At 33.9% G+C, this 15,569-nt stretch overlaps 1 protein-coding gene across 5 annotated transcripts in view; it reads right to left on the minus strand.

Annotated features, from left to right (window-relative positions):
* The window catches only part of LOC149415214 (glycogen synthase kinase-3 beta-like), a 102,535-nt gene that overhangs the window by 15,557 nt on the left and 71,409 nt on the right, over positions 1 to 15,569 (minus strand). For all 5 annotated transcript variants that reach the window (XM_089642355.1, XM_089642354.1, XM_089642353.1 and 2 more), the window contains 3 exons: positions 9,496 to 9,692; positions 6,354 to 6,437; positions 4,821 to 4,931 (listed from right to left, as the gene is read on the minus strand). In XM_089642355.1, the coding sequence (XP_089498481.1) occupies positions 4,821 to 4,931; positions 6,354 to 6,437; positions 9,496 to 9,692 (392 nt within the window). The remainder of the gene's footprint in view (positions 1 to 4,820; positions 4,932 to 6,353; positions 6,438 to 9,495; positions 9,693 to 15,569) is intronic.

A 15,569-nucleotide genomic window follows, 5' to 3' on the forward strand; every position in this document is an offset into this window, starting at 1 on the left:
GGTTCCTTTTTTTAAAAGCACCCTTTTACTTAGATGTTGGGGCCATTTCCGAGCATCCACGCTTAACTGAAAATAAAAATACAACTTATCAAGAGACATTGTATTTATTCAATACAAACTTAACAATGCAAATATAATAAGTATCTTCATTTGAGAATAGCCTGCAAAAGTGTAACAATATTGTAATGTGTGTAGGCTTGTTGTCACTAGGTAATAGACCCACCTACTCAACCTACTGTACTGTACAGCAAACTATTCGTGAAGCATGCAACAAAGAAAAATATGTATTTTTTAAATATTGTGTTCAAACAATAATATTGTAAAAAATATACTTACATTAAAATGATCTTCACAGACATATCGTACGGTTTTATTTGACAGTTCACCCAATTGACTGGACCTATGAATTGCAATACACCATTGTTTTCTAATTGCTGAAATTCGCGGTACAACGAAAAATCTTTTTTCCTTAGTAGTCGCCGAAGTATTTGGGCACAAAGGAACCATACAATATTTATAATTATTTTTACGATCTCGGATCCTACGGTTACTACACGAATCCATGTTTAATTAAATAACAAAACAGTAACAAAACGCAGCGTTAGAATTGGAAGTACTTCGTTTTGACATGACAGATATTATTCAGAAGTGACAGATGTTATGATGTGAAAATCGTACAGATTATCCTTCCGTGGCGGCTGTCTTAGAAGTATAATGGTGATGGTCCTGATTTTAACAAAATCAAATTTAATAATATATTATTATGAGTTTATGAGTACAAGAATAATTTAAATCGCAACATTTGGATAGTATCAAACAAGAGGTACAATATCAAGTTATATGTTATATAACTAGAATGTGCAGCTGTTAAAAATAGTCTCATTGCAAAAACAAAAACCAACCTTGGTACATATAGAATATATAGGTACTTCGACCAACTAAATATATTTTATGAGAACCTTCTTTATACTTGTTTATATATTTCATATTGTTGATAAACCTTCCCCTTTAATTCATTTAATTTTATGTACATTAGGTTTTATTGTAAAATATTTGGATTAAGTGACTGAACATTATAATCGTATATATTCATCAATCCTATAATATTGTGTATAAGTATATTTATATTATATGTCATCTCATTTAATATGGCAGACTGAGATTGCAATATCCTCCCAGTACTGCTGGAATAAAACTTTAAATAAATTAATAAGGATTAATGATCAATAAGAAGGTTCAAGGAAAAAAATATTTATGAGATGTAATATTTTTGGTATGCCTCGTTATTCTCCTCTGCCATTCGTGTGAAATGCGTCGTTTTTTTTTTAAATGTTTTTGGGCTATGTAATTATTTTGTTTTCGCACCCATAAATTATGTTCCGTCTTTCCGGTTTATGAAAAAATGGTCCGATTTTTCGGATTAAAATTTTCAAAAAATCGCCATGGTTTCAAAAATACGATTAAAAAAAAAAAAAAAATACAGAATGTCTTAGAATATTTGCCTAAACCGGAAAATAAAATAAAAAAATGGGATGCAAGAGGCCTATTGTATTCGTAGTATGTATTATAGATCTAACTTTGTTAAAAAAAAAACACATAATATCAAAATAACTGAATTAATTATTATTATTTAATGAACAGGCCATATATATCATATATATACCTATTTGGTCCCCATTGTATAAAACGCATTCTGACAATATTGAAAGGGTATAGCACAAATTTCTAAGATTTATTAACTTTAAACTGAATATTCCAATTCAAAATATTAACTATGTTCTTTTGATGAAACAACTTAACTTAATAACGCTATCAGATAGGCGGATTATCTCTGACCTTGTACTTTTAAATAAAATTATTACTAATTCCATTGACAACCCTGAAATTCTCGCCAAAATAAAATTTTACGTACCGACTAGAAATACGAGGCAAAGTGCTAAATTTTTCTGTGACAATTTTAAAACCAACTATGAAGGTCATACACCTATAAATAGACTACATCATTTTGGCAATAAATTTGGGAATATTGTAGACATGCTTAAAGATTCCGTATTAGTTATAAAACGAAATCTTTTTAATCATTTTACTGAGATGTATGAATTCACAACTCCGTAGTGAATACACTTTTGTTTTTATATGTATATGTTCCTTAATACATATTTAGCTTTCCGTAATCCACAGTATTAATTTGAATTTACCTTAATTTAATCAAAAATCATAATTTATTGTAAACTATGTAACACAACTGTATTACTTGTTAACTACTTTTGTAAAAGCCCATTAGGGCGTAAATAAATAAATAAATAAAATAAAAATAAGCCCGTCGTGCTACGGGTCGAGCAAGACCCTGTGCAAAAAATTACACACTAAACTGAGCTGCAGACCGTTACCTTACGACAGCCAACTTATTTTTCTATGCAGGATCTTGCAGCATTCGGTTTATGTCAATTGCTTACCGCCCCGTGGGTGGACAGGCTTAGTTTAACAGTAAATTTTAGGTTTTTTTGTTAATTAACTTTTTCTTTGTTAACTGCATTTATTTCTTTTTTGTGTTAATTTCTTTCTCTCCCATAGTATGTTTGTTCATTTCTTTCTCTTGCCGCTTGGAGGCTTGTTTTATTATTTTTCTAAAAATGTATTTATTTATTTTTCTTTAAAACTGAGTTGTCTTAAATTTTAAAATAAGTTAATCCTTCCTTCTCTCCCAATAAGAATCCAATTGAGCTTTAAATTGGCTATAGATAAATATGAATAATAAAGAAAACATTCAATATTATTACTGCAAGGAAACAACATGGCCAAAAAATGTATTTTATTTAGCCAAGTTCAGGTACAAATCTTTAAATATTTTACAATCAAATATTATTTCTATATGGATATCAATAGAACCAAAACGGAAAATGGGTTCGTAAATAGGAGATATGTTCTACTCGAACTATTTAATTAAAGCATCTCAAATATTTTACAGTAAAATATTATCAATATCGATATCAATAGAACCATAATGGAAAATGGGTTCAATTTTAAAGCCATCAAATTTTCAAACCAAAAACACATGAATTATACTACATGATACTTCTCCTTAAGAAACATTCTTATATTCTTATATTTTAGATGCGAAATTCTACACCAATTTGAATCAATCAAAAATGACTTGTTACTTTGTGGAAGTTATTTAAGAGAGCTGCAATTTAACTGAAAATCACAAAATCATCAAAACTATACTTCAACAGAGAGCAATTTGAAATTTTGAGCATTATGAAAGTTGTCTGAAGTTTTCAGGTAAATTCGACAGTTTTTAGCTCACAGTGTTATATCCATTATAAGCTCAAAATAAACAGTAAAGAAATGAACCCCATATTGTTCGTTTCATTTTATCAATTGCAAAATAATGTCGACACAAAGGCGTAGTTGAGTTGTATGTAGCCACTTGTTGAATGTAAACTACTGTGAATTTATATTATAATGTAAGCTCCATAAAATCAATTAGATATTTCCTTCTATTTTTAGACAATCTAAATAATAAATAAATACTACAGCATGTACTGCATCTATTTATAGCCAAACATTGAATGTACAGCCATAGCCACAGAATATTACTTTAAAAATGAAAGTCATTCATGTCTAATTATCCACCAAACTGAACCAAATATTACACAACGGTGCAATAGATCCAAACATTGAATGTATAGCCATAGCCATCTGTATGAAAGTCCAGCAGGTGATTGGGAGAATATTACTTTAAAAATGAAAATCATTCATGTCTAATTATCCACCAAACTGAACCAAATATTACACAACGGTGCATAGCAACTATCAGTACAACATGAACTATGATTTCTGAACAAAGATAACAAAAACAACATCAGACATCAGAATTACATATTTACATAGCAGAATGTATAAACCTTTGAGATTGGATAATATTATTGCAAATGTAAGGAATAACCTAATTGATGACGATTGTTACTAATTTTTATTATTTATTATTATTATTTTGTTATCTTAATACAAGTATAGGTATGTTCAAAGGTATTAGGAACTAACACGAAAAATTCTGCCTCAACACAGGCTAGCCTAGTGAGGCGGTATTTGAGAAACCTCAACTGTACTTTTATTTTCTTTTTACCTTCACAATATTATGTTTGTATTTTTCTGTTAATTTTATAACCTTAAATATAAAAGTTACAAATCAATTTACGTATAGTTGTAATGTGTAAACTTTCCTAAATAAAGATATTATTATTATAGAGATAAAAGTACATAATCAGGAAAATAATGTAAATCTCCTATAAATCACTACAAATTCTGCTGTTATTTTTTTAGTTATGGATACAAACAATGTTTGGTATTACTAAAACTTTATTGTGTATCCACTCGAGCAATTGGTTGTATATTTATACATTTACCATATTATTCTATATACACTTGAGCGATTGGTTGTATATATATACACATTTACCATATTATTGTATATCCACTTGAGCGATCGGTTGTATACATATACATTTACCATATGATTGTATATCCACTCGAGCAATTGGTTGTATATATACATTTACCATATTATTTCATTGATATCATTCCTCAAAATATTAATATGGAAACATATCCAACTGTTTACCGAGGTTAATCCACCTAGATTTCACTGTTCATCTCATATTTTTAGGTTCTATAAATGTGGCACATTATGACGAGCGATCGCTCAAACGTTTTTGCCATAATATGCCAAAAATCGCTCAAGTAGATATTTCTATTTTCAACTGACTGACTGACAATTAATTGGTGGTGGAATTTCATTATAATGATATTGTACAAACCTTTATAAAGCCAAGTGGCATGTTAAGCCTATTCTTAGAGTAAAATCTGGCGAATCTATACACTGTCTCCGGCATATACTCCAGGACCAAGTTGAGGAACACTTCATCTTTCTGGAATCAGGAAAACATCAAAAGCTTAGTTAGAAAAATGTATAAAACAAACCATCAGTATCTATCCTGTGTGTGGGCGACTTGTTAATGGTTAACACCCAACTTAACCAATATTTTATGGATTTTACAATGAGGAAAAAGCTATGTACAGTGCCTTAGGTACTTGCTTAGATGGAACATAAACATTGGTAGCAACAAAAAATACACATTTGAAGTGTTGGCTAATACATTTTGGCTGTTAACTATCAATATTTTAAAATTCAACAAACCATAGAAAAGGATAAACAATAATTTCAATGTAATCAGTATAGATCAACTGAGAGAAGACAAAATTCAGTTAACTCATCTGCGAGAGATTTCTTATGACGGATATCAGAAAACCCCGGCATTTTAAAATGAACATTTGAAATGAAAACAAGAACACAATGATAGTGAGTTATATACATATAACACTTTCAATTAATGTTTTACACAGGAGCCATATGTCAGGACTCCGACTCTGACTCCTTAAGTGGGACGGGGGAACACAACACCGTGATGCCATCTACTACAGATACAGTGGATGTGTACACAAATGAAGCTATTATTAGATTTTCAGTTAAGAACAACTATTCAACTGATCAACAATGGAGAACTAGGTGTTGTGTTATTCAAGCGTACTTCTGATGATGGTAAATCATGAAACTGATGTCTATTGTCTATTGGAACTTTAGCTAATCTTAGTGTGTATATCTTTTAGAAACTGGCTGCCAGCCAAGTGAGACATGTAGGACAGTCAGTCTGAACGGACATTACAGGTAAACAAACGGGCATTTACATGAATCAAGGCAAGGACAAGTAAGAAAGATGCAGAGTCTGCCCGGTGTGTGGAGGAAGATCTACTTGTAGATGGAAGATTTGGTTGGAGAGACACAGAAGGTGATTGATTGATTGAGGGACTACCTGTATGGCTCCCATGAACACAGTCATATCCATCGGGACGGCTCTCTTCTCCACCCACAACCAACACAACAACACATTAGAGACGTCTATTCTCCGCAGACATGCTGACAGGTTAACTAACAGGCTAACAGGCAGGCAGGCAGACAGACTAGTAGACAGGAGCTAGTACTCTGCTTTACCATGGGCTACATTCAGGTCTAGTCATTGTGTGTATCAAAATCAACATATCCACAACTAGGTTATCTCAAATAATTGGATTCATTTTTAACAATAATGGAAACGGCAAGTATGTACCCCAATATTTGCATATTATATGGGAAAATAATACACAAATTATAATTGGGCAAATAAAAAAAAATTATAATAAAGGTTAAGTAAAGTAAGGTTGAACAAAATTATGATATTAAAATAGTTCAATAAATGAAAGATAATTTGGGATATTTATGGGTTGGTAGGAAAGAACTTGTGTTTAGCACATACCGTTTCACCACTGCAATAATAGAAATATTTCAATTTCACTATGTTACAGTGTTCCAGTCTGCGCATTATCTGTAGTTCACGATTCTGGAAATAAATAAATCTATATTAGCCCCTCTCGTCATTCCAAACACTATTACTTATATTATTACAATATTATTATTCTAAATTGGTTTGCATTTCACTAAAAATTGTTTTGTCTATAAGATCTAAAATAAGACACCATTTTTACCTTACAAAAATGGCTTCTCTCTTGTAAGAGATATAATTAAGTTACAGTTGTATGCCACCTTTAAGATTACGTTGATATTGAATATTTTTCCAGCTATTTATAAACTAATCAATGTTAATGTTGGATATTAATAAAACACCAGGGAATAATAATTACTGTCTGTTAACACAATAATGATAATCAAAACTACTATATTATTTTATGAAAAGACAAATCAATAAACTTTATTAATTTGTTTCTAAACTTTTCAATTTCAGGATGTGGTTGAAACCATAAAATCACACCACGGAAGATAAAATGGAAACGACAATTTGTGAAAATGCTTGATTTGCAGGTTATTACAGCACGCAACTTAATATTACTGTCGTTTAATCAATCAATAATTTAATACTCTGTATCATGAAAAGCTTTACATCAGAATTAATAAAAATAATAACATAGAACTGTGATACTGAATAATATGAAAGTGGCAGTGATATAATCGTTCTTCTAAAAATTTTGAGTATCTTCTGATGCAAAAATCAGTTTTGAAAAATCAAATGCAAAAGAAAGACGAACATTCGAGGGTTACGAACAAATACAGAATGATTGAAATTAGATTTCAGACGAAACCGAATTTCGGCTTCTGTTCTAGTTTTAGCCGAAACTGAAACATTTAAATAAGTTAAAAAAACACTCCATACCTCGAAATTAGGCATTTTTATTTTTAACACGTTGACTGTCAACTACGAGATAACTAGTAGATTGCATTCTTTGCTAGGACGCTCTGACTACGAGATGACTCGTTGTGTGTTTACTTGCCATATTTGCTAAAATATGATAAAATTCATAGTATGTATATCAATATGGACAGATGGCTTCTGGGAAGAGAATAAAAAATCAATACTGGTTTACAGAACAGAAAATTCATTAATAAATGAACAGAAAATATAATTATAAAAAATTTATTCAAAATCAAGTAGTAAAAGAATATTTATATTGGCTTTTTAGACTGGAATTCTGAAAATTGGCGTGGCAGTCAATGTGTTAAACTTATAATATTTCATTAAAGTCAGTGTTAAATAAAATGCACAATGAAATAAAGACATCAATTTGTTATGTAAGGGTGGGTTAAACATGTGAGTGGAATTGCGGAGCTGAACCACAAGGCTCCGTTCCTTTCCCATAATTCGTGGCTCAGCTTGTGCGTATACGCAGTACAACAGATTTTCAAACTTAAAACTACTAACTATAGTAAACAAATCAGTCTAGTCTTTGGTAATCTTTATGTTACACCATAGCAATACAATACCTAATTATCATTATTTAAAAGATAGACTGAAAAAAATATACATATTTTAAGATTACAAATGTGATCTGACACATCACGAACGCAGGTTTCGGCTGAGCCGGAGTTACAACTATTTTTTGGCCAAAACTGAAACTGCAGTCGAACCTCATTTATTGGCCGAAACTGAACGAAGCAAACTTCGGCCGGTCACGGTGTATAACATGACGATATTTGAATTCTCCCATTTCCATCATAAAAGCTGAAAATCTTGCTTGTACAATGATGGAGAACTTTGCACGCAGAGGATTAAATTGGCCATGCCTATGTGGGTACCCGAAACTTTGTACCATTCGTCTATAAACTGATAAAATTTCAAATGGATCATTTAACATTAATTTTTAGCACATGGATGAATTAAACTGAGCACTTTTAACGATTAAGTGGAGTGTTTCAAACTCCATCAAATTTAATGACCATCAAATCAGCAATATTTCGAATTTTTATATTACACCTCAAGAGTGCCCCTGTCTGCACAGTGTAAAGAGGGGTAGTGTTATGAGGCGGGTTAAGGTAGGGCTTTATTAATGCGGGTCTTGAAGATGCCCAGACCATATGAAGGAGGAAAAACAGATGGCAGTAGCTCGCTCCACATGCCAACCGACTTGCACAAAAACGAGTCGAAGAAACAGTTCTCATGAAGCCACCATCAATTGTGAACTGTGAATTGTGAAATACCTGTAAGAACAGACTCAGAAAGCCTACAATGCGTCCAGGCATTAGAGATGGCAATCGATATGTTAACAATGGATTATCAATTAGACGAACCGCCCTCCTGTGCACAGAATCAAGTAGGTTTATCAGATATTTTGGGGCTCCCGCCCGGAGTTGGCTCGCAAATTCAATTATTGTACGTACTTGAGATTTGTACAGGGTTAGCAGCTAGTCACTAGAGTATCTGCCAGCCAAGTTTCTTGGAAGTTTGTTTTTGAAGTCAATTTGAACGGCGGTCACCGTTAAATGTTAATTATGAGTATGTTTCAAATTTTGATCAAATTGGGCAATAACAACCGTCAAGCACAACACTTATTTTGTAATGCTTGTAAGCTGATCTCAATTCGACCGAAAGCTAAAATAGGTCGAGAATCAAATAATATGATAATAATGCTTTTTATAATAATATGCATAGTTATTACCGACACCAACTGAGTGTTGTTCTGAACAAACCCTTTTTGGAGATCTTAATCCTATACCGTCTTACTAATTAGATTATTAAACGCCCGTTCAACGTTGGTGTCGTAAAGCCGGTTTAAAACCATTTTAACCAAACAAATGTCATGGTAATAAGGTTTTCACTGTTCTAACCTAACGCGACGCATAATATTTTTTGCGTTTATAAGTAAGGGGATTAGTATTTTAAAGTGGAAGAGAATGATTTGATAAAATGACCTTGATAAAATCATTCATAAGTACCAACCTCGGTAATGAAGTAATTTTAGCACATTTTTAGTAGAAATATGTACTTTGGTGAAACAACTATTAGTTTGAGAGCGAGACCTATTTATTAGATGAGATGCTGTACCTATAATATAATGATCAATGAATTTAAATACATAGCAGAAACAGGTGAGTGCGAGTGTGTGTACCTTAAATCTCTTGTCCTGCAGCACACGCTTGATGGCGATGACTTCGCCCGTGTCGCACAGGTTAGCCTGGTAGACCACGCCGAAGCTGCCATTACCGATAACCTTCTCGGCCGTGTAGCTCACTTCCTGAGGTTTGTCGGGGCCCTGGCCGGGCGTCGCCACCACTGTCACCACCTCCGTCTCGCCGCCATCTTTACCTGCAAACATTACACAGCTCTATCAACTCCCAAGACAGATATTCACAGCAAGTGGATCTTCAAATATCAGTACAGTCATAAAAGGTGCATTTTACTAATCTTTGTGAGAATTCCTGTGTCGAGCAGCTTTACAATATTTAATCAAATAAGTAAAGTACATAATACATACACAGATGGATCACATTGAATATGAGATTTCTAAGGTGATTCATGACAGGAGCTACGATATGGGTAATCCAAAATCACCACTCTTAGCTAGTATGTAATATTTGAGCATATTATAAAGCAACGGAGCTTTATAAGAAAAACTCCTTGTCCAAAGGATGTTCTGGTGTTCACCGGCTGATACATTAAAGAAGAACCCAATCTGGTGTTGCGCACTTGTTGTGATCTTTTGTTGTTGGTTCATTTGTGTTATTTCACAAATTACTAATTTAAAATAGTATACTAATATAAAGTGTAAGATACTCTCAGTATCACCCTGGTGTAAAACAACCATTCAGGGTTGAAACATTACTTGAAATGGCTTTGGCCGTGTTTGGTGACCAGATCTGAATAGCCAGGTACTTCCCCACCTTCCTCTTCCCCATCCCCTATCCCTCCCCACTGCCTTCAGCCTCACAACACACCCCGATTGGGGATGCCATAGTCTCATTGGCTCTAGTGCAAACATTGTGCGGTTTCACATTTAAAAAATCAAAATTTGACCGAACTTTATAAAGAACATAAATTATTCATGAAGAAAAATTTAATAAGCTTACATTATTATTATAATTATTTTATTTATTTTAAAATGGTATATTACAATAAAAACATAAGCCGCTCATCTCACTAGTGAATTCCTGGGTCGAGTTGTGCAGCCTCACAATTATAGTAAATACATGTAAACTCAATATTATATTGAGATCATAAACTTACAAAATTAAATAAACACTACAGTTATTAAACTAAAATTAGAACTGGGCAGTATGTGAATTATTATTGTAATTGTAGTTGAGTATTTGTCACAAATGAATAGTAAAATCAGTTTGGCATTCTGTCCTGATGAATCGTGAGGGAGGGTGACGGAGGATGAGGGGTGAGGGAAGGAAGCCCAGCAATAATAAATCTCATTTACTAAAAACCACCACAAATATATTTTATTCACCCGATTCAACTAACATGAACCAATATTTTGGGCCTTTTTCACAGTACCCAATCATGTTACGTCAAGCTCATAAGTGAAATTTAAAAATCGTTAGTGACCAGATATGAATAGTCAGGTTCTTCTCAACCTTCCTCTACTTCTCCTGGCCTATTTCCAACATCCTCACAATATATACTTCAGTTGTCAAAAATATCCGGACCGAAAACTTACAAGTAAAAAAATATCGTAAAAATATCGACTAAGTCGTGCGTGAGTTATTAATTATTCCAAAATAATATATGTAATAAATGTCATCATTATTTGGGTCACCGAAAAAATACGAAATTTCCGTAAAATAGATCAATATTATGTCAGGTTTAATTGTCTTGGAATAATAATAAAAAGTTAACATTCATTTTACTATAGTTTTGCAAGGCTCTGCTCTCCTATTAAAGTCACAAATAATGTATCGCGAGCAATAAGTAGCGAATTGTATTGTCGTTGACAAGTCCACAACAATGCAGCAGGCAGCAAGCAGCGATCAGCAGGCGGCAAGCACGCCATTAACTAATATACATACTTCTGCGTATATATGAGTTTCGCGTTTCGGCTCGCAAATGTATTCGCGCCATTATGTGTTCAATCAATACGGTACGGTAAGTTGAAGGTTCTAATCTTCATTAACATTTTTTATTACTTATTTATTATTCAATAATCAGGTACGAAAACAAAAATAATATTGGTGTCCGAAAAACAATTTTTTTACATATTCGAATATATCATATATTCGAATACCGATTTTGTTTTCGTGAATGAATGCAAAACTTGTAAGTGGAAACTAACCCACTTCCCGACATCCGATCAAGCTGAAACTCGGCAGATTGGCTCGTTGTCGATGACAATGAATTCTATCAACGTTTGGTGGCAATCACGCATACACAAGCGGACATATACGCATTTCTCTGAAATTGGATGATATTACAACGTTAATATACGAAATAAATGTCGGTCCTACCCAATCTGGATTTGTCTCGGTTAGCGCGGTTGACTCCAGTCGCTGGGGAGGAAGGTTCAATCCTCAGTCAAACAAAAAAAAATTAAATACATCTATTAATAAAAATAGATGTAACTGTTATAGTTAAAAAAAAACATTATTTTTTACGGGTTTATTTTTGAAAGATCCCCATCCCCATCCGGGGGGAGAAATTTCGTCGGAATTGGATAGATATTATTTCATATCTTAAAACATATTGAGGGGATATTTATTTTTTAAACACAGATCGATTACCGAATAGTATTTCTGGGTTACTTAAATTATATGTATAGTTAAAAAAAACATTATTTTTTACGGGTTGATTTTTGAAAGATTCCCATCCCCATCCGGGGGGGAGAAATTTCGTCGGAATTGGATAGATATTATTTCATATCTTAAAACATATTGAGGGGATATTTGTTTTTTAAACACAGATCGATTACCGAATAGTATTTCTGGGTTAACTAAATTATATGCAGGGTTTTCCAATAAGAGGTGTTATTTTGAATAACCCGCTATTTCGGTAGATGTTACTTTTGAAGCTGTCATTTTTTGACATTTGACAAACAAAAACTACGCCATTAATAAAAATTAAACGATACACGCTTCTACAACGCATTGAAATTATTAAAGTTCACTTGAGTGAATCAAATGCAAATCATCTTGAGTAATGAGGCGCATTTCCACCTCGGTGGGTTCGTCAACAAGCAAAATTGTCGCATCTGGGGCTCGGAAAACCCAAGAGTTATTGTTGAAAAGCCTCTCTATCCTCAACGTGTGACTGTTTGGTGCGGTTTATGGTCCGGCGGAGTCATTGGACCTTACTTTTTCGAAAATGAGGCTGGAGCAACAGTTACGGTGAATGGATTGCGCTATCGAGAGATGATTAATGATTTTTTATGGCCGGAATTGGATGGTATTGATCTGGACAACGTTTACTTTCAACAAGACGGCGCTACGTGCCACACAAGCAACGAAACCATTGATCTTTTACGATTGAATATCAAAATAACACCTCTTATTGGAAAACCCTGTAGTATGTTATGTAAAAAAAAAGACATCGCACAAAACTCTCGTTTGGGGGAAATGTATTACCCCCCTCCGGTACGGGAAGGTTAATGTGTAAAGTTGTATCTACCTGACTCTATTCAAGGTATATTTCCAGGTTAATGCAACTATTTTCATCTTGCAGCTTTAATTCTTTCGCGAGAAAACACACCATAAGGCGCTTTAAAAATGTTAAATGAACTGTCGAAAATATGACAAGAAGCCCATAATGTTATACGAGTAGTTTCCAACTGTTCATCAAGAAATAATTCGGAACTTAGAACTCGGGGGGATAATAATTCTAAAATATCTGCTCTTCATAAAACTCTGCGCAAAGTTCAAACAGTGCGTTAAACAAACAACGCTATACTTTTATTGCGAGGCCAAATTAAAGGTGTAAATGAAAAGCTGTTTCAATAATAACACTTTGTAAGGTCAAAATCATTATTTTAATGAAAATGGCATGAAAAGCTGTGTCACAGGCCAACCATTTGTGCCGAAGTTTTGGGAATTTTTCCCTTCGAAGTACTCGTATTTCGATTCTCCTGGAAATTTAAATACCGAGAAATGGAACCAAGTTTACCTCAAAATCCATACAGCGAGTCACTTTCATTCTTAGTTAACCTTTGTTCAACCGAAGCTCGCGTGAGAATAGTCCATCTGGCATCTTCCGTCAGAGTACAACTACAATGTTACATGTACAACCGTTTGCTTTTCTTTAGCAATCTGTGTCGATGGATACATTTTGGAACCGGACGAAAATAAAACAGTAAAAATTTACGAGGTAAAAACACAAGAATAAATCATGCGAGTCCACCACGTTTCGTCACATGAGATAAGACTCTGAAAAATGTCAACAAATATCTTAGAAATGCGAGGTAATCATAATACAAATATTAAACGAATGAGAATTATTTCAATTGCAGGCAAATTATTGTTTGGAAATTTTATAGATAATTTTCACAGAGAGAAATCAGCAGTTGTTGAACGGAAGCCAAGCAGCACTGTGAAAATAGTACAATCGCTTATTACATTCTTTTTAAAACCTAAATGTAAATCTGAAAGTGCCACTACAAATAGACTAATTAGTGTATGGGGCAGCGTGATATGATGAACACGTGTTGTTACATTGATATATATACAAGAGCATCGGATCGGCTGTGAACGTGTAAACACAGAATGTATGTGTTTACACATGAAGGTAGTCCAGTGTTCACCACTCGCACTAGGAAGTCATTGGGCGCCATTTATAGAGCGGTCGGTAGTCGGTATTTAGTGCTGTCTTTCTTCTCGGACCGTTCTTCTACGAAGAACTAAAAGTGGCCGCAAGTAATTCACGTCAACAAGCTTGGCTTACCTGGATTTGCACGTCATGAATACTGGCTTATGGAAGGTTGGCTACGACCGCGAACCTATTGCACATACTCGAATTATGTTTACCGAAGGTAGGAGGCAACTTGCCTTGCTTGCTTAGGTAGCTGGTAGATATACCCGCTGAAGTAAACTCGCCGAAGCGACTTTGTCAAATGAACTCCATAACAATAACCTCAAGGTCAATAAATAACAGATTCCCACTTGATTTCGGAACGTCATAAAGAACTATATGGTTGTATAACCTAGAATCCAGAGAAGTGAATAGTTGCGGAGAGTTAAATTAAAATATAAAATTCTGGCAAATTGGAAACAGATAAGTTCAGGGTACAAGCCAATCCCTGCGGAAAAGGTTTAATTTGTATGGCAAATGAGCGGAATGCCAGAAAAATAATGAAATTGCCTTCAGAACAGTCAAGGTTCACGTACTTGGAAAAACCGGGTTGACTTAACATTATGGACAAGAAGTTAATTGGAAATCTAACCATGGAAGTATGCAGAGTACCCCTATGGGTGATAGGCCCGTAACTAGATCACGATCACACGAGGAGTCAATAGTCAATATTAGCAATAGACACACACGGCTTAACAAGAATAAGCTAGCTTCACACGAGGGTACAATGATAATAACATGTTTGTCCACTGTCCTCTCTTCGCGGGGCAATGGTTTCCTAGACTAGACTTTAACGAAGACACCTCTCCGATATAATCAAATCTTTATCATACATTTTATCACCATCGCCGTCCATCGAACATCAGTTCTGATCTTGATCGCTTTGACAACAAATAAGAGATAAATTTGACACCGCTTTGTTGTTAAATCGATAAGTGAATACAGATTATACATAATATATAGAGTACATAGGTACGTACATACGTAGAGTACATAAGTACGGCGTGGTGCACATGTGCGCATGGTAGGGAATTTATCCATCAATAAACAAGTTTTATGAATCGCTGGTGTTCAGATCAGATGAGTCTGTGTATTAAAATGAACTCGCAACGCGTGCGTCACCAAACACATTATTACGCATTTACCTGGTTAATGATTCAGCATTCAAATTATTACAAAAATATGAGAAGGTAGACCTTGCAAGGATCTAGTTTTGAATATTGAATTCACAATAGATCGAACGAAGATATAAAGCAATACGTAATGTAATATAGGTGCAATTCACATGAAGCACGATTCGCGGTCGGAAAATTCTTCGAACTTTTGACATATGCAATTGAAGCAGTGGGCACACACGATGTTAACATCTTTTCTCCGTCTTAAATTGAAAGCAGCGGATCTAACAAT

Source organism: Hesperophylax consimilis, chromosome 18 (assembly GCF_061612785.1).
Source record: "Hesperophylax consimilis isolate HC1 chromosome 18, BYU_Hcon_1.0, whole genome shotgun sequence".
Taxonomy (NCBI): Eukaryota; Metazoa; Arthropoda; class Insecta; order Trichoptera; family Limnephilidae; genus Hesperophylax; species Hesperophylax consimilis.